The 19,740-nt window shown below is 38.0% G+C and overlaps 3 protein-coding genes across 3 annotated transcripts; 1 reads left to right on the forward strand and 2 right to left on the reverse strand.

The window, feature by feature from the left end:
• The first annotated feature begins 1,013 nt into the window (after positions 1–1,013).
• LOC111788052 (alcohol dehydrogenase 1) lies at positions 1,014–2,971 on the forward strand. The gene is made up of 9 exons (XM_023668197.2): positions 1,014–1,127; positions 1,217–1,353; positions 1,428–1,474; positions 1,573–1,981; positions 2,063–2,138; positions 2,212–2,273; positions 2,348–2,443; positions 2,531–2,692; positions 2,808–2,971. Exons 1-9 carry the CDS (start codon positions 1,091–1,093, stop codon positions 2,922–2,924), a joined length of 1,143 nt encoding a protein of 380 aa, XP_023523965.2. The 5' UTR covers positions 1,014–1,090; the 3' UTR covers positions 2,925–2,971.
• A 7,240-nt stretch (positions 2,972–10,211) lies between these two features.
• Positions 10,212–12,247, reverse strand: LOC111785507 (alcohol dehydrogenase 1). Its single transcript, XM_023665901.2, has 9 exons — positions 12,092–12,247; positions 11,865–12,001; positions 11,745–11,791; positions 11,318–11,643; positions 11,152–11,234; positions 11,013–11,088; positions 10,785–10,942; positions 10,544–10,705; positions 10,212–10,458 (listed from the first exon to the last, which is right to left on the reverse strand). The coding sequence occupies exons 1-9, from the start codon at positions 12,126–12,128 to the stop codon at positions 10,348–10,350; spliced, it is 1,137 nt and encodes a 378-aa protein (XP_023521669.2). The 5' UTR covers positions 12,129–12,247; the 3' UTR covers positions 10,212–10,347.
• A 4,373-nt stretch (positions 12,248–16,620) lies between these two features.
• Positions 16,621–18,710, reverse strand: LOC111785500 (alcohol dehydrogenase 1). Its single transcript, XM_023665897.2, has 9 exons — positions 18,597–18,710; positions 18,371–18,507; positions 18,250–18,296; positions 17,743–18,151; positions 17,586–17,661; positions 17,451–17,512; positions 17,281–17,376; positions 17,032–17,193; positions 16,621–16,946 (listed from the first exon to the last, which is right to left on the reverse strand). Exons 1-9 carry the CDS (start codon positions 18,631–18,633, stop codon positions 16,830–16,832), a joined length of 1,143 nt encoding a protein of 380 aa, XP_023521665.2. The 5' UTR covers positions 18,634–18,710; the 3' UTR covers positions 16,621–16,829.
• Positions 18,711–19,740: the final 1,030 nt, after the last annotated feature.

Below are 19,740 nucleotides of genomic sequence, written 5' to 3' on the forward strand. Positions count from 1 at the left end.
ACACCTTCTCTCTACTCTAAACAAGAAAATACAATAAGTAAATTTAACTGATACACTAAAATGTAAATGGTTTCTTATAGGTCTTAAAACCCATCGTTTCAATTACCTTTTAGATGTAGGTTTTTTGGCTCCAACCTACTCTTTTTTTCAAACACAAAAACGTTATACGTAGAGATATTTCAAGAATTCATAGTTGATGTACCTATTTCTTCAAGGCTGATCATAATTTTCCAATTACAGAATTGTTACTTTACTCCACCATAAATGTGATCACTTGAAACACACTTTTCTAGATTTTTCTTTCCGATAATAAAAATATAATTGTTAAACAAGTTGGAATGATTTATCAAAATATATAGAATAGAACAAAGCATCGTTCAAAAAGCTATTTCGTGGCAATCATAGCTTATAGGGACCGATTTATTAATTTTTTTTTTTTTTTTTTTTTTTTTTTTGTTATAGAGATTTGTAATCGAAAGGAAACGATGTTTGTTTTCATTAAAAAAGACAAAAATGTGTAAGATTATACATATTATTATTAGTTTACAAATGTTTTTTTTTTTTTGTTAAAACCAATTATTAGTGCAACATGGGTGTAATTAGCATAATAATATAATGTGAAACAGCGAAAAGGAACAATCCACAAAGTTGCCATTTTTCTATCTTTTATTCCCACCCTTTGTCAAATCCCAAAACGTCATCAAGAACCCAAGGAACCTAACAAAACCACATAGCCCACAGAGGGATTATAATTAATTAATGGTTTTCTTTGCCACTACGAATATACCATGCCCAGTCAGAATTGATATCCAAGGTCAACGCATGGGAGATTTCACAAGGTCAACGCATCCAGCTCCAAGTTGACATTTTTGTGTGTTTGTTGTTGTTGTTGTTGTTTTTTAAATGCAAAAGGGAACCCAAGGCAGACAACAAAACCACAGACGGTATTCGTCGGCCACAAGGACTGCCTAATTATATTTATTATACTCCTAATGGTTTTGCTAAATACCCACTATAAAACACACCCTTCCAACTCCAAACATTCATCCATCAAAATACAAACCAAAACAACATCTGATTCTTCAAACTCATGTCAAGTACCGCCGGTCAAGTCATCACGTGCAAAGGTTCAAACCCCATTTTCAATTCTTCCAACTTCTTTACTTTAATCCATTTGATGATTTGATTTCAAGTTATGCTAATTGTTTTGGTGCAGCTGCTGTGGCATGGGAAGCCGGAAAGCCACTGGTGATCGAGGAAGTGGAAGTGGCACCTCCTCAAGCTAATGAAGTCCGTGTCAAGATTCTCTTTACTGCCCTCTGCCACACTGATGTCTACTTCTGGGAGGCCAAGGTAAAACAATTTTTAAAACATGTTTTTTTAGTTTGTGGGTCTTCTCAAAATGGCTTCTTTTTGTGTTCTGTCAGGGCCAAACTCCCCTGTTTCCTCGCATTTTTGGACATGAAGCTGGAGGGTATGTTTCAGATCTTCGAAATCTTTGTTTATGTTTATGTTTATGTTGTGTATGAACTATTGAAGTTAATTAATTAGTTGGTGTGTTGGGCAAATCAGAGTTGTGGAGAGCGTAGGAGAGGGCGTGAAGTATCTGAAACCAGGGGACCATGTGCTTCCAGTGTTCACAGGGGAATGTGGAGAATGCCGGCACTGTAAGTCGGAAGAGAGCAACATGTGCGATCTTCTACGAATCAACACCGACAGAGGAGTGATGCTAAGCGACGGGAACACAAGATTCTCCAAAAACGGACAGCCAATTTACCACTTTGTGGGAACCTCAACCTTCAGTGAATACACAGTTGTTCATCAAGGCTGTCTGGCCAAAATCAACCCTGCTGCTCCTCTCGACATTGTGTGCGTTCTTAGCTGTGGCATTTCCACTGGCCTTGGTGCCACTTTGAACGTTGCTAAGCCTCCAAAGGGCTCCTCCGTCGCTATCTTTGGATTGGGCGCCGTCGGCCTAGCTGTAACTAACTCCTCCCTCTACTCTCCTTCTTTTATAATACTCTTCTCTCAATCTCCCTCTCATTAATCATATCCATTTCAGGCTGCTGAGGGTGCAAGGATTGCTGGGGCATCGAGGATCATAGGCGTCGATCTCAATTCAACTCGATTTGAAGAAGGTACATAAATTACATAATTCACTATGCCTTTCCTATTTAATCATATGCTTATCTTAATTATTTGAATCCACAGCTAAGAAGTTCGGTGTGAATGAATTTGTGAATCCAAAGGATCATGACAAACCAGTCCACCAGGTTGGTTTTGTTTTGTTTGATCAATCAACTTTAGGGTAATAACCAATTAATTTGATTTTAAAAAATGAACACAGGTGATTGCCCAGATGACCAATGGAGGAGTGGATCGAAGCGTTGAATGTACAGGAAGCATCCAAGCAATGATCTCTGCGTTTGAATGTGTTCATGATGTAATTAATTATTACAGTTTCAATTATTTGTTAGATAGATGCATATCTGTTTAATATTAATTAGTGGATGATATGATATGTTATCAGGGGTGGGGCGTTGCTGTGCTTGTTGGAGTTCCAAACAAAGATGATTCATTCAAAACGCATCCAATGAATTTCTTGAATGAGAAGACTCTAAAGGGTACGTTCTTTGGGAACTACAAGACCCGTTCCGACATTCCAAATGTGGTGGAGCAGTACTTGAAGAAGGTTAGATATTAATCATATCCTTCCTTTATATATATATATATATTATTAATTGAGACAACCATATTCACATTTCATTTATTAATTAATAGCTTCGAATGTATATTAATTATGGCAGGAGTTGGAATTGGAGAAGTTCATTACCCACTCTGTCCCCTTTTCTGAGATTAACAAGGCATTCGATTACATGCTACAAGGACAGTCAATTCGATGCATCATTCGAATGGAGCACTGATATGTTTCCAAACCCCTTTGTGTTCCTCCAAAAATCAAACAAATAACCAAAACAAAACATGTTTTTGTTCTTTTTTTTCTTCTGTTTTGTTGTTTCTATGATTTTAAGTTTGGTTGTACATTTGAGTCATGTGATGTAATTACAGTTGGTTGAGTAATGTATTAATTCAAATATATTTCTTACTTTCCATTCAATTAGTTTCATCACAAATTTAATTGTCATAATAAGCATATCTTTGCATTAATTTATTATCAATAATATGTGATTACATATATGATAGAAACCTTATAACACTCCACATTAAAAATCTAAATTCAAATCGATATAAATAGATTTACTCTGATGATCAATATCAAGTAAGAAAAACTTATTTCTAAACCTAAAATTTGAATCTCTCGACAAATAGATTGATCTACGTTACTCAAATGATCCTACCATACAATTATAACCACAAGAAATGTAAAGAACACCGAGATTATGACTTTTGTAAGCAAAAGATGCAACTTTAGTTCAAAACCATAATATGAATTTAGGAAGTAATTAGTGTTTGGATTTATGCCCTAAAGTTTTATTAATTATTTTTTATTTACAATTACATTATCCTTTATTTACAATTTACATTATCGGTTATATAAAAATTCTAGGTCATGTAGGGTGATCTTGAACCATATATTATTGACATACGAGAGAATATTCATATTTAAAAAAAAGTTCTAAAGATTCTATAGTATCGGCTAAGATTGGAATCCTTATCTTGGTCATGCTTGTGACAGGGTGTATTTCTTGTTATGTGTTTACTAATCATGTTATGTTAATAAAGGGGTGTGACCATTGTCCAAAATCTAGACTAAAATGCCTCAAAATGTATAGAGAGATGCGACTAGTCTTCTATTCTTCATACTGAGGTTACACGCTATCAAAGTTTGGTTGTTGCTTAATTACTTTCTTACAAAACCGATCTCTAAATGGTTTCTAAAACTTTATCTATCCCTAATTCTAAAATATTTTCTAAGGAACGAGGTCGAAGGCTTAAGCATGCGTCATTCTTGCCAACAACGACCCAAATTCTAATTGGCTGACTTACTCGAGGTGAGAATAAGTGTCGCACAATCGCATTGTGAGTCCTATAGAGTGCGATTGCGATAGTTGGTATTAGAGTCGAATCGGCTTCTTGAATCTGAGTTAACAAACATGTCCACTACAAAACAACTAGGCAAGTCCAAGATTGATCCGCTAGTAAAGATCGAAAATTAGTTCCTCTATCTAAATTAAGTTCATAACAAAATGGGACTTTTGGAATCTTGCATTAATGAGATTGCCACTAAAGCTGACAAGATCAACGAAATGGCAAGCCACTTTGAAGCAATTCCCATGTAACGACCCAACTTATCATATAAGTAGCGATCAGGGTTGTTACGAAAAATAATGTGATTTATTTGGAAAAGGATGAAAACCATGCAAAACGATCATTTATTAGAAATCAAGTGCGGAGTACCCCTTAAAAAAAAACAATGCCGCCTAAAGATATTTAAAACAAGGTAGGAAATTTAAAATGAAAAGGCAGTCTCATGTGACCGCCTAGTTCCCACAAACTAGGCGTCCACAACATAGTTTAAATTAATAACAAAAGTGCGGAAACGTCTCTCCCACAAAATGAGACAAAAAAAAAAAAAAAAAAATCTTGAATCGCCCCATGACTGACTTTGGCATCCTACTCGTCACCTTCGTGCCACAGCTTCACCTGAAAAATCATTTTAAAAATAGGATGAGTACAAAAATACTGAGTAAGGAACTCCCCTATTGGGGTCAACATATGAATCGTCATAAGGCGATCAACCAAAACACGCAGCAAGTGATTATTGCTACCACAACATCAATGCCACCTTTACTTCTTAAAGTGGTTATTCCTAGTTGGTTACCCGAAACACACAGCGTGTAACCATTAAAAGAACCTCACCTCCTTAGTTCCTCCAATTGACTATGTTCAGAAGCAAGGAGTGGACTTCGAAGAGGTATTCGCGCCGGTGGCAAGGTTGGAATTTGTCTGCCTATTGCTGGCGATCACGGCACATCATTCCTGAAAGGTCCACCACATGGACGTGAAGTCCGCTTTCCTCAACGGAGAGCTAAAGAAGACCATCTACGTCCGACAACCACCTGGGTTCATGGACAACGACAACCCCGGTAAGGTACTGCACCTGCACAAGTCACTCTCCGGGCTTCGGCAAGCACCACGAGTCTGGAAAACGAAGCTCGACAGTACCCTTCTGTCGCTGAAGTTCAAGCGCTGTGCCTTTAAGCATGACATGTACACGCACGCCCACGACAAGCAGCGGCTAATTGTGGGAGTGTACGTCCACGACCTCATAATCACCAGAGGCGACATGGAAGTTCTTGGGAGATTCAAGAGGGAGATGTCAAAGAACTTCAAGATGAGCGATCTCGGTGTGCTCAGCTACTACCTCGGCATCGAAGTGCAATAGAGTACTACCGACATCACCATCTGTCAAGGTGCGTACGCAAAGAAACTGCTAGACACAGCTGGGCTAGCAGACAGTAACCCTACAAGCACACCAATGGAGGCCCGACTCCAGCTAAGGAAGGCCAGAACTACAACGACAGTCTACTCCACCAATTACCGCAGCATTGTCGGGAGCCTGCGCTATCTGGTAAACACACGCTCTGACCTTACTTATTCCGTTGGATACGTGAGTAGGTTTATGGAAGCACCTAGGGAGGAGCATCTAGTGGCTGTCAAGCGCATCCTGCACTATGTAGCCGGAACTAGAGGCTGGGGTGTGAGATACTGCACATGGAGAGGAAAAGAGAAGCTTCAGTTGGTCGGCTACAGTGATAGTGACATGGCCGGTGACGTTGATGATCGTAAAAGCACTAGCAGGATGATTTACTTCCTCTCAGGCGGCTCGATCTGCTGGCAATCAACTAAACAAAAGGTGTTTGCTTTGTCTTCATGTGAAGCAGAATACATCGCCGTTTCGATGGCGGCAACACAGTGGGTTTGGCTTGCACGATTGATGGAAAAACTCATCGGAAGAGAAGCAATCCACTAATGCTATACGTGGACAACAAAGCTACGATCTCCTTGATCAAAAATCCAGTCTTACATAACTGGAGCAAGCACATAGAGATCATGTTTCATTACATTTAGAAGTGTGCAGAGCGGGGGCTTATTAAGATTAACTTCATCCGAACAGAGAAATAGCTTGGAGACATCTTCACTAAGTCTCTGGTGCGGGTAAAATTTGAGGAACTTTGTTCAAAGATCGGAGTTCAAATAATAAGGTAGATATACCACAGGTTTTAGGAGGAGATTGTTGGATAAAAGCTATTTAGCTTTTACATGTTTTTACTTAGTTGGTTGAACCTTTCCTTTTGACCATTTGACATACTTCGAATGGATTACCATCTTTTTAGCTGGCCATTTGGGTCATGTTAACAAGAAATGACACACCATCTTTTTAGCTGGCCATTTGGGTCATGTTAACGAGAAATTACACATATTTAGTTGGCCACTTTAGGCCATTTTTAGGATAGAATAGTTATTGAAGTGAATCTAATGAGAAACAAATTACCGTGTTTTTCAATCAAATCCCAAGCCTTCAGTACTCTTCCTATTTCTGTTATTTTATTCCGCTCGTTTTTTCTTCTCCCAACAATTTCTTCTACAATTTTTTCTTCATAAGATTTCCTCACCGGCGCTCAGTCAGAGATAACATTTGCCGCCATACTGCGGGCCATGCCTCCACAGATGCTAGCATCTCTCTCCACCAAGCGCACCGCACAATCGACCTGAGAGGGGATCAAATCCTACCGGGTTGGTGTGCAACGAGTGCAAGAGTCCAACATCGAGCAGCTGTGGAAGGAGTTCTTGGAGATCTGCTTTAAGGACGGCGAATCCATCATGATTTTTTCATGCGAATCACGGGGCTCGCCAACAACATCACCACTCTTGATGGGAGCATCAGCGAGACGAAGATCGTGAAGAAGATGCTGCAGGTCGCCCCAAATCACCTCGAGCAAGTCGCAATTTCAATCGAGACATTACTTGACATGAACGACCTAACGGTAGAAGAGATGACCGAAAGATTGCGCAACGTCGAGTAGAGGAAGAAGAATGTCGCTTCAGCTGTCGACAAGTAGGGTCGTCTTCTCCTCACCGAGGAGGAGTGGTTTGCTCGCCTAAAGCTCTATGACAACTTTGACGAGAGCGGCGGGTCCTCTAGCGGCAAAGGTGGCAAGAAGTAGTGGAAACCTCAAGGGCGCGCACGGTAAAGAAGGGGAGCAGAAGAAGGAGTCGGCTGATGGCGGGTCAATCTGGTGCTCGAACTACGGGAAGAAAGGCCACTTGGGCAAAGATTGCTGAAGCAAGCCCAGGAACAAGGAGAAGACCCATGTGGCCCAATCCGAGGAGGAAAAGCCGATACTTTTCATGGTAAGTGCATTGGTCTCATCTGTCATCCCCAATTTCGATTCCAAATCTACAGAAGCAATTGACGGCGGTGCTGCTCTGGTGAGCGTCGTCGATGAGGAGTCGATAGATCCCGAGGAAGAGCTCTAGCTGGGCATGGCAGAGGCACCGACTGGGGAACTGATTCAACTGAAGGATGAGCGGCGAAAGGGGCGAGCAGCGTGAGCACCGAAGATGGGTCCTCAACACGGGGGCAACAAATCATATGACAAGGGCCAGGTATGCGTTCTCCGAGCTCGACTCAGGGATTCGCGGGACGATGAAGTTCGACGACGGCTCCATCGTCGAGATCGAAGGGCGCGACACCATCCTGTTCATCGGCAAGGGAGGCAAGCACCTCAAGCTGACCGGTGTCTACTTCATCTCGAGACTCAAGGCTAACCTTGTGAGCGTAGGTCAACTCGATGAGGTCGGCGGCTACATTTTCATAGAGTGCAGGCTGCTCAAGATTTGCTCAATCAATCGTGTTACGATTATACATATATGTTAGTACATCCAAATAATAGTGAAAACTCGATCCTAACTAGTCAATCAATCTTGGGATAAAGGCTATCTTGCACCTATGTTTATTTCTGCTCAACTCTTATGCATAGAAAATGAGACTCAATATTTTGACTAATTTTAATTTATCTAACCTGTTTTCTTTCACTCATATAACTATCTGATTTAATTAGTTGAAGACTTGTGTTTCAACATCAAGGAACATCTCTTTTTCTTAAGAATAAAATACATAATTATTTTGTTAAAGTTGTTGGAGCACACCAAATATTTCATCCAAGAATATTCAAAATTCTGCAATGATGAATGAATGGAAAAATTGGTTAAGGGATCATTATCACTACGATTTATATCTGATTAGATGGGCAAAAGTATTCCCACAATAATGGCGAAATAGAGTAAAAAAAGATCGTATGGTAAAAAAATAAAGATTTTAAATAATGTTATTCATATGAACAAAACCGATTAATTAATTACAAAAAAAAAAAACAAAATGATTTTTTTTGGACTTGGTGGAGTTTGATGTAACCTTGAGTTTGAAAGCATGCATAACTGCAAGAAGAAGAAGAAGAAAAAAAAAAAAAAATCAAAGATAATTCTAGTGAATATATGCTCAACTCAAATTGAAGGCAAGTCTAGAGCCAGTTTCACGAGGGCGTCCACATGTGGTCAGTCACGTGTATGCCTCCCTCCGGTCGTGTGTGAACACACGTGAGGCATGTGGGTGAACATTTTTTCTCCTGTTTGACCATTTTTGAGTTTGATGCTAATCCTATTATTACTTGACTTAGAACCAATTTAAAAAATTTCACGAAATTTAGAGAATTAAACTAGCACAAAAGATCAACTTAGGCACTCACGAGCAGGTAAGTGGTCGTAACGGATTTCTTTCCAGCAATATTTATACAATATGCTAGCATGCAAGTATGATTATCTGATATAGCTTATGTATGCATAACTTGGTACTCTATGCTACATAGGAAGATTTACTCTATACTAGGAACTCTAATTTAAATGAAAGAACTAAGATTTAGGTGATTAATAGATTTAAATCCGTTTGCAAACATGAATAGATGACCTAAGTCAAGATTATGACCTTAGAACTGGTATGGTTTCACGATGATGAAATTAAGACGTTTTTAATAAGCCGATCACCCATGGATAACAAGTTGTGATTAAATAACTAGACTTTAGTGTTCCCACAACACAATTAGCTACAGGAGCAGATAGTCATGGAAATAAGAATTCAAGTTATGAACTATCAAAATGCCCTACAACACCGAGTTTACTATCATGATATTTAGGAAAGACCAAGAGAGTTTACTATGCCTACTAGCATCGTAAATTGATAAGATAAGGAATCGGAAGTAAGATTCGGATTACCTTGTCGAATATCTCAAGGCAATAATATTGTTTGAGATTCGAATCACTCCACAAGCAAGATCGATCATGTCTAGCTTGAATGATTCTTGTTGATCAAATATCTCAAGGCAAGAACATTTGATTGAGATTCGAATTACTCCACAAGCAAGATTGATCATGTCGAGCTTGAATGATTCTACATGCAACCTAAACTACAGAATTGCAAAGAAATTGGCTAAGAAAAGCACCAATGTACTCTATTTTCCAAGTCCCTACAAATACAACATACATGGCTTTATATTTTCCAAGTCCCTACAAAATTGTAACAGAAAGTAAACTAAAAGTCTTAAAATACATTAATGAAATACAATAACTCTAAATTACTCTCAATTGTAATCCACCCAAAATTTAAAACATGAAACTTCATCCTTCTTCAATGTGCCATGAGTTGAAATATCTTTGGATGATTTCAACAATATTTTCTTCCCATCTTCATTGAAGCCTATTAATTGTAATCCACCCAAAATTTAAAACATGAAACTTCATCCTTCTTCAATGTGCCATGAGTTGAAATATCTTTGGATGATTTCAACAATATTTTCTTCCCATCTTCATTGAAGCCTATTGCATGATTGATGTCTCTTGGTTCATATTATGAATGGTATCACCAGAGCCAAGATTACAATTCAATACTTCGAGCTTGACTCAAATTTGTTACATATGATAGTGTGTTGAGGTTATTCTATGTCTAGTACCACTATATGTTTAGTACCCCTAGATTCAATGTGACTTTATAGTCCTATAGAATGGTGACTAGTTAATCTTTCAGACTCAAGATATCGATGATTCATTCACTTCCTCAACAATGTAAGATAGTACAGATAGAAGATAAGAAAAATTGGTTCACTCCAAAAATCACATAAGTGTTCAAGAGATGGTGAACATCAAACTCTGAATAGAGCTTTATTAGTTTCAGAGAGTGAAGATATGCATACAAAAACCAAGAACAACATGAAGGTTCCCCTCCAACAAAGCAAAACACAAAATTTCAGAACTCAAAATCAATCCACAATCTCACATCCTAATAATACACCTAATTGACTCCCCCTTCAGCATGTACTCGAATGCCTTGTTGATCTCAGCAAATGGCACCGAGTGTGTTATGAACTTCTCCAATTCCAGCTCCTTCACCAAACAAACCAAACCACCCTCACCAACAATCAAACAACTCTGTCATCTCTACAAAATACTAAAAAAACAGAGATCTTACCTTCTTCAAGTACTTCTCGACCACCCTGGGAATGTCGGTTCGAGTCTTGTAGTTCCCAAAGAAAGTTCCCTTCAGAGTTCTCTCATTCAGGAAATTCATGGGATGAGTCTTGAACGCATCGTCCTTGTTCGGCACCCCGACCAGCACCGCAACACCCCAACCCTGTCAACCACACAACAAGTTTGTTTCATGTTCCAGTTTGGTATATGCAACATTGAGGATGAGATTTGTAAGGAGTTACATCGTGAACACATTCGAATGCCGAGATCATTGCTTGAATGCTTCCGGTGCATTCGACACTCCGGTCGACTCCTCCGTTGGTCATCCCGGCAATCACCTCCTGAACAGGCTTGCTATGATCCTTTGGATTCACAAACTCGTTGCAACCAAATTTCTTTGCTGCAATTGTTGGGAAAAATAACATCATAATCCATCCTAAACTATGAAAGTCCTTGTAATTTGATTGTACCTTCTTCAAATCGAGCTGGGTTCAGATCAACACCAATGATCCTGGATGCCCCCGAAATTCTTGCTCCTTCAGCAGCCTTAAACCCAGAGAAAATTCAGTGATTCAAAATAATGAAAATCAGAATCTATTGTAAACTTACTGCGAGCCCAACAGCTCCAAGTCCGAAAATTGCAACAGATGAGCCCTTTTTAGGCTTTGCAACATTCAAAGTGGCACCAAGTCCTAAATTTCAAACCAAATTGGGTTAATTCATGAATTCATGCTAGCGTAGTATCATTAAAAACAGGGCAAAAAGTTGTGGAAACCTGTGGATATTCCGCAGCTAAGAACACAAACTTTGTCGAGAGGTGCAGCTGGGTTGATCTTGGCTAGACAGCCGAAGTGAACAACGGTGTATTCGCTAAATGTGGAGGTTCCAACAAAGTGGTGAATGGGCTGTCCTTTTATGGAGAACCTCGACTTCCCATCACTGATCATAACACCACGGTCGGTGTTGATCCGAAGAAGATCGCACATGTTGCTCTCTTCCGATTTACAATGGAGACAATCCCCGCATTCCCCAGTGAACACAGGAAGAACATGGTCTCCTGGTTGCAGATCCTTCACACCCTCCCCTACACTCTCCACAACTCTGATAACATAACATAACACAGCACAACACAACATCTCAGAAACAGAACAACCTTAACAACACTAAACATGAAACTGTCTCAAATTCATTCAAACATTTACCCTCCAGCTTCATGTCCAAAAATGCGAGGAAACAGGGGTGTTTGGCCCTAACAGAACACAAAAAGAAGACATTTTGAGAAGACCCACAAACTAAAAAAACATGTTTTAAAAATTGTTTACCTTGGCTTCCCAGAAGTAGACATCAGTGTGGCAGAGGGCAGTAAAGAGAATCTTGACACGGACTTCATTAGCTAGAGGAGGTGCCACTTCCACTTCCTCGATCACCAGTGGCTTTCCAGCTTCCCATGCCACAGCAGCTGCAACAAAACAATTAGGCATAATTTGAAATTGGCTCATGAAAATGATAAAATTAAGGAAGTTTGAAGAATTGAAAATGGGGTATGAACCTTTGCATTTGATGACTTGACCGGCGGTGCTCGACATAGCTTGAGAAGATCAAAGATTGAGATGAATGAGTATCTGATTTGTTGATGGAAATGGGGGATTTTATAGATTGAAAGAATGAATGTGGAAGGGTAGGCAGTAAAAGCAGTAGCGGTTGGCGCGGGGAGCAAAGCCGCTGGCGTGTCCAGTTCTCGGACGGCGCGGGTTTGTAGTGGCGACGCGTGGTATTATTAATAAAAGGTTTAGAAGTGGTCAAATACTCTTTAATTATAAGTTGGAATAGAGTTATCCAGGGTCCAGATATTAGGGAACCCATTTATTTCATCCACAATTGGGATAAGATTAACAGTAAGCATTGACGAGGATTGGGGGTTATCACCAAAACATTTTTCTACTTCTTATTCTATTCTTATAAAACAAAAACAAAACTTCCTCGTTTTTTCCATATAAATTATTAATTACGGTTAATTTATTCCTCCTATTAAAATATAAAATTAATGTACACATCATTAATAAGTAGCTCAGAGAATTGAGCGATCAAACGAGGAGAAATTTCTTCCCACTCCCTCTCCAATTTCTCATCGTTCGGGAAGAATCCCCACAAGATCCTTACGTTATAGATTAAATGAACGTCTCTGCTTTATAGTGCTTCAAGTTTGAGAAATTTGTGTATATTAAATTGGGTTTAAATTTAGGCTAAATTAATAAAAATATAGAATTTTGGGTATCTCTAGATTTTTAAAAATTTGAATGATATTCTTAAATTTTCGAAAATATCATTTTCAATAATAATATTAAACTTAAAAAATAAGCGTTAATATTTATGCAATTTAAAAAATATTCATAAACTTTCTAAAATAGTAATTATATGGCGAAGTTTTAGAAATAAGTTTAAAAGATTTTAGGGTTAGTATATAAACCGAACTCATTTTCTAACCTTAATTTTTTTATAAACATTTTGATACATATTTTTTATATTCGGTCGATCTAATTTTTTTACCACAGTTAAATTTTTAAAATTAAAAAAAAAATATGAAAATTGTTTTATTTATTTTCTTTACTTACTACTAATTGGATACTTAGACGAACAATTAAACTACATATGTGAGCCTAAATTCGAGAATAGATAATTTATCTGTTTTATTTATTTATTTTTATAATTGAAAGCTGAGCTCAAGATTATTATTATTTATTTATAATTTTCTTTAATTTAAAATTAGCAATAAAAGTAAAAGTGTGTGCACCACATCTAAGACCATGCCAATATAATTTTATTTAAATAAAATTTTGAAACAGTAAAAAATAATTATAGAATTTAAAGTTGTAATTATAAATACAACATTATTATTTTTAGGAATGATGTTTTCAAGATTGGTGATGGGTAACATTAGAATCCAAAGTTGAAGAAGATGGTGGCACTTGGATTGTGCTAGAATTGCTTCCTTCATGCTTCCCATGCAACCCAAACCCATGCCTATGTTCTTTCTTCTTCGCTATTTCGTCGATATGGACATCGTCCTCGATCGTCACCATCACAGCCTGCCGCCCGTGGGCGTCTTGTGCGACATCTTCATGGACCTTCCTGTGTCCATCGACATGGATGACCTCTGCAACTTCATCGCGTGGACATGGTTTCTTGTTTCTCTTTTTGATGAAACAACAAAAGAATGCAGCTGCGACGAATGTGAAGAACAAAAGACACGAGCCTAAGGAAATGAAAACGATTACGATAACTGCGGTGTGACCATTCGGGGACGGGGACGGGGGCGGAGGCGGAGAGATGCGAGCGAGATTGGAAATGTTTTGAGCGGCCATTTTGGTGTGTAAGTTGGTTGGTGAAAAGAGGTGTGGAGATTATGGGTATTTATAGAGTTTGATTTGTTGGTTTGTTTGGTTTGAGTGTTGGAATTGGAATGAAAGAATTGGAATGAAAGAATTGAAATGACTTGACTGTTATTCTAAGGATGGGTTTCTTTGGATTTCAAAACACTCCAACTCCCTCTATTTGCTTAATGTCTCTTACAACCTTATTATTATTATTATTATTTTTTTTTATAGCTAAGAATTTGCTGCTAATTGCTTTCCATTAATAAAATACTTAATTTAAACACATGAAATCTACTTATTTTGATGCACAAAAAAGAAAATAATTTATGGTTTCAAATCACTTTTTAAAGACACCCATGATTATTACCATAAAAATTGATAAATCACTCACGTTTGGATTGGGCCAGGGTCCAAACATTAAAGACGAGTTTACTATGTCGCATGAAAGTCCCACATCGACTAATTTAGAGAATGATCATGTGTTTATAAACAAATAATACTATCACAATTGGTATGAAGCCTTTTGGGTAAGCCCAAACCAGGAGACTTTATGCTCAAAGTGGATAATATTATACCATTATGGAGAGTCTTGTTCATCTAACATAATAATTCTTTTCAAAATTCGAAGATAAAAAGTGCCCACGGAATTGAACCCACTTGTCATAATCACACTTTGATGGCAGCAGACTTGCGATTGTGCGGCACTCACTTCTTAGCCAAGCAATGTATGCTCGAGCCTTTGAGAAGAAAGTTTTAGTTTTAGTTTTAGAAAGCAGGGCCTCTGAGAAGAAAGTTCGAGCCTTTGAGAAGAAAGTTTTAGTTTTAGTTTTAGAAAGCAGGGCCTCTGAGAAGAAAGTTGTCGCATGCTCGAGCCTCTGAGAAGAAAGTTTTAGTTTTAGAAAGTGGGGGCAAGAGAGTTTTAGTTTTAAAAAGTGGGGCACAAAGATTGAGAAGAAAGTTTTAGTTTTAAAAAGTGGGGCAGAGAGATTTGGAAGGAGAGTTTTGAAAGTAAGATCGGTGTTACATGAGAATGTAAGCAAAAGGAACCACCCTTACTACGTCTAACTATGAGAAGTTGACAACTAATCATGTCCCCTATAATACATTTTGGGGCATTTGTGAATATAATAATTCAATCATTTGTTAACTGCTCCAAATTAGATTCAGTTCAAATAAATAATAATTTTATGAATTGAGTTGGAATCAACCGACTTGAATTAACTATTAATTTTAAAATATATATTTTTAACTATGTGAAAGGTAAATTTTTACCCTATATTGAAATTGAGTAACATAAATAAGTAAATATATATTTTATAAACTAATATTTTACTTTTATTAAAAAAAAAATTCGAATAATATCGGAACTACCCAAACTAAACTCAAGATTCACCATCTAATAAAGATTGTTTATGTTGAAAGAATTTACAACCTAAACAATTAGGTTGGGTTTAAAAAATGTTGTAGCTCGGCTAAGCTCATTCCATGAACGCCTCTAATCAAATTAAGAATGTGCATGGTTCAAAATATGAATTTTGTACGTGTATTTGATACTCCTTAAATGTCACACAACTTCTTTTTAATTACCTTTAGAATTAAATATAGATTTTAACTTCTTTTTAATTTTATACCTGATTCAAAATATGTATTTTGTCGTACAAAATAAAGTTTTCGAGAGCCATAGAAGGGCAAACCCTTGGACCTTCACCTTGTTATATTGGACCTCATCTCCTAGTTGGGGTCGGGGTTGGGGTTTGGTTCCCTACTAGTGTCAGGTGAGGGTTAGCTTGGCACTCAAATCTACCACTTCTCTGACAACCTCAAGGACTGCTCTTATGTCCTCGTATATTTTATAAACCATTTGAATGATAATATCTAGGAATTGCTTAGGCTCGTGCTAGTCAAGCTATCCTCACGCTTGAAGTCAATAGCTGTTATGACCTTGTCTTCTAGCGTCTCAACCCTCAACATTAGTTCATAGATAGGCATTGCCACAAAGTGGCTTGCCATTTCTTCGATCTTGTCGGCTTTAATTACAATCTCATTCATGCGAGATTACTAAAATCCCATTTTGTTATGAACTTAACTTAGATAGAGCAATCAATCTTCAATCTTTACTAGCCGATCAACATAGGACCTACTTCGTTATTTTGTAGCAAACATGTTTGCTAACTCAAATTCAAGAAGTCGATTTAGCTCTGATACCAACTGTCGCAATCGCACTCTGTCGAATTCATAAAGCGTTTTTGCGACACTTACTCTCACCCTCAAGTAAGGCAACCAACTAGAATTTGGGTCGCCGTTGACATAAGTGACGCATGCCTAAACCTTCAGCCTCATTCATTAGAAAATATTTTAGGAGGGATAGATAAAGTTTTAGAAATAATTTGGAAATCAATTTATAAGAAAACAATGTTATAGGCCAAAAAAAAAAATTAAACAACAACCCGGGTAGGAAGAATTGAGCTTCCACCTCACATTTGTGTAGTAATTAAGCAACAACCTCAAATTCGATTCCAATCCTTTTTCCATTTTTTTCGATTCCAATCCTTATTCCAATCTTTTTCGTATCAATTTATAAGAATTTGAATCTAGGCGACTTAAGTTTTTATTACTCTCGATGTTGATCATCAAAACTGATAATAAGTTGAAGCGAAGATAGAGAATTAAATTTGTGATGAAACTAATTGAATGGAACATAAAAGAAAGAAATATGAATTAATACATTACTCAACAAACTGTAATTACATCCACAAGACTCAAATGTACAACCAAACTTAAAATTATAGAAACAACAAAACAGAACAAAAACACTTTGTTACCAGAAGAGGAAAAAACAGAACAATGAACATGTTTTGTTTTGGTTATTTGTTTGATTTTTGAAGGAGGAACACAAAGGGGTTTGGAAATATATCAATGCTCCATTCGAATGATGCATCGAATTGACTGTCCTTGTAGCATGTAATCGAATGCCTTGTTAATCTCAGAAAAGGGGACAGAGTGAGTAATGAACTTCTCCAATTCCAACTCCTGCCATAATTAATATACATTCGAAGCTATTAACTAATCAATCAAATGTGAATATGGGTGTCTCAATTAATATATATATACTAACCTTCTTCAAGTACTGCTCCACCACATTTGGAATGTCGGAACGGGTCTTGTAGTTCCCAAAGAACGTACCCTTTAGAGTCTTCTCATTCAAGAAATTCATTGGATGCGTTTTGAATGAATCATCTTTGTTTGGAACTCCAACAAGCACAGCAACGCCCCACCCCTGATAACATATCATATCATCCACTAATTAATATTAAACAGATATGCATCTATCTAACAAATAATTGAAACTGTAATAATTAATTACATCATGAACACATTCAAACGCAGAGATCATTGCTTGGATGCTTCCTGTACATTCAACGCTTCGATCCACTCCTCCATTGGTCATCTGGGCAATCACCTGTGTTCATTTTTTAAAATCAAATTAATTGGTTATTACCCTAAAGTTGATTGATCAAACAAAACAAAACCAACCTGGTGGACTGGTTTGTCATGATCCTTTGGATTCACAAATTCATTCACACCGAACTTCTTAGCTGTGGATTCAAATAATTAAGATAAGCATATGATTAAATAGGAAAGGCATAGTGAATTATGTAATTTATGTACCTTCTTCAAATCGAGTTGAATTGAGATCGACGCCTATGATCCTCGATGCCCCAGCAATCCTTGCACCCTCAGCAGCCTGAAATGGATATGATTAATGAGAGGGAGATTGAGAGAAGAGTATTATAAAAGAAGGAGAGTAGAGGGAGGAGTTAGTTACAGCTAGGCCGACGGCGCCCAATCCAAAGATAGCGACGGAGGAGCCCTTTGGAGGCTTAGCAACGTTCAAAGTGGCACCAAGGCCAGTGGAAATGCCACAGCTAAGAACGCACACAATGTCGAGAGGAGCAGCAGGGTTGATTTTGGCCAGACAGCCTTGATGAACAACTGTGTATTCACTGAAGGTTGAGGTTCCCACAAAGTGGTAAATTGGCTGTCCGTTTTTGGAGAATCTTGTGTTCCCGTCGCTTAGCATCACTCCTCTGTCGGTGTTGATTCGTAGAAGATCGCACATGTTGCTCTCTTCCGACTTACAGTGCCGGCATTCTCCACATTCCCCTGTGAACACTGGAAGCACATGGTCCCCTGGTTTCAGATACTTCACGCCCTCTCCTACGCTCTCCACAACTCTGATTTGCCCAACACACCAACTAATTAATTAACTTCAATAGTTCATACACAACATAAACATAAACATAAACAAAGATTTCGAAGATCTGAAACATACCCTCCAGCTTCATGTCCAAAAATGCGAGGAAACAGGGGAGTTTGGCCCTGACAGAACACAAAAAGAAGCCATTTTGAGAAGACCCACAAACTAAAAAAACATGTTTTAAAAATTGTTTTACCTTGGCCTCCCAGAAGTAGACATCAGTGTGGCAGAGGGCAGTAAAGAGAATCTTGACACGGACTTCATTAGCTTGAGGAGGTGCCACTTCCACTTCCTCGATCACCAGTGGCTTTCCGGCTTCCCATGCCACAGCAGCTGCACCAAAACAATTAGCATAACTTGAAATCAAATCATCAAATGGATTAAAGTAAAGAAGTTGGAAGAATTGAAAATGGGGTTTGAACCTTTGCACGTGATGACTTGACCGGCGGTACTTGACATGAGTTTGAAGAATCAGATGTTGTTTTGGTTTGTATTTTGATGGATGAATGTTTGGAGTTGGAAGGGTGTGTTTTATAGTGGGTATTTAGCAAAACCATTAGGAGTATAATAAATATAATTAGGCAGTCCTTGTGGCCGACGAATACCGTCTGTGGTTTTGTTGTCTGCCTTGGGTTCCCTTTTGCATTTAAAAAACAACAACAACAACAACAAACACACAAAAATGTCAACTTGGAGCTGGATGCGTTGACCTTGGATATCAATTTTGAGTGGCAATGGTATATAAAGTTAATAACACCAAAGTTAAATATAAAATTAAATCCAATTATAAGACAATATTGCTTTGAGCCTATTAAAATTAAAACAATATATAAAAGTAAAAGCTCGGTTATAAGACAATTATAAGACAATGTTATTCACTAACTGACCTAGTGAGTATGAAAGCTCGGTTAGTGAGTTTCATGTACATGAAATCGATAACATTCTCAAAACAACAACACTAAATCGAGATCTTATTAAAATTAGTATTCTCAGCTACATAGGAGTAAAATCAATGTTTTACCCCCAAAAAAATAATGTAAAACATAGGGTTTCAATTGTTGTGGGAATTAAAAGAGGAGATTTTAGGAAGAAAATAAGTTAAGATAATTTGATTCCAAATATCGGGAAGCCCAGGAAGACACCAATGGCCACAATCTTGCATGCCTGGGTTGTCACCCCAATTCCCCACATGAGCGTCGCTTCTATACGATCCCATCGCCGTTAAATGCATCACTCTCACCGGAACCCTCTTCATCTTCTTCCTCAAAACTTCAATTATTATGTCTGATTTTTCACTCTTCTCTCTCCCGTTCGTCTCCTTCAATGGCTCCCAACTCACATCGCATTGGTTCGGCCCTCTGCATGCACCATTAATCTATTAGGACCCATGCCCTTAACTTACCCATGTCAATAAACAAGTTGTGAGCCTCGAAAGTATAGTCAAAAGTGACTAAGTGTCAAACAAAGTAAGAGTGTACTTTGTTCGAGGACTCCAGAGAAGGAGTTGAGCCTCGATTAAGGGGAGGCTATTCGAGGGTTCCATAGACCTCGAGAGAGGCTTTATGT

Source organism: Cucurbita pepo, chromosome 2 (genome assembly GCF_057944985.1).
Source record: "Cucurbita pepo subsp. pepo isolate OVF chromosome 2, ASM5794498v1, whole genome shotgun sequence".
In the NCBI taxonomy this organism is placed as follows: Eukaryota; Viridiplantae; Streptophyta; class Magnoliopsida; order Cucurbitales; family Cucurbitaceae; genus Cucurbita; species Cucurbita pepo.

Bases quoted from the DNA above. Each gene is read 5' to 3' on its own strand.
- LOC111788052 (XM_023668197.2), top strand. From the start codon at position 1,091: ATGTCAAGTACCGCCGGTCAAGTCATCACGTGCAAAG. The intron at 2,274-2,347 runs GTTGGTTTTGTT...AAATGAACACAG, and splicing joins ATGACAAACCAGTCCACCAG to GTGATTGCCCAGATGACCAA. The intron at 2,444-2,530 runs GTAATTAATTAT...ATATGTTATCAG, and splicing joins CGTTTGAATGTGTTCATGAT to GGGTGGGGCGTTGCTGTGCT.
- LOC111785507 (XM_023665901.2), bottom strand. From the start codon at position 12,128: ATGTCGAGCACCGCCGGTCAAGTCATCAAATGCAAAG. The intron at 11,235-11,317 runs GTTTCCACAACT...TTTGAAATTTAG, and splicing joins TAGCTGCGGAATATCCACAG to GACTTGGTGCCACTTTGAAT. The intron at 10,943-11,012 runs GTACAATCAAAT...CAACAATTGCAG, and splicing joins CCCAGCTCGATTTGAAGAAG to CAAAGAAATTTGGTTGCAAC.
- LOC111785500 (XM_023665897.2), bottom strand. From the start codon at position 18,633: ATGTCAAGTACCGCCGGTCAAGTCATCACGTGCAAAG. The intron at 17,377-17,450 runs GTTGGTTTTGTT...AAATGAACACAG, and splicing joins ATGACAAACCAGTCCACCAG to GTGATTGCCCAGATGACCAA. The intron at 16,947-17,031 runs GTTAGTATATAT...TAATTATGGCAG, and splicing joins TGGAGCAGTACTTGAAGAAG to GAGTTGGAATTGGAGAAGTT.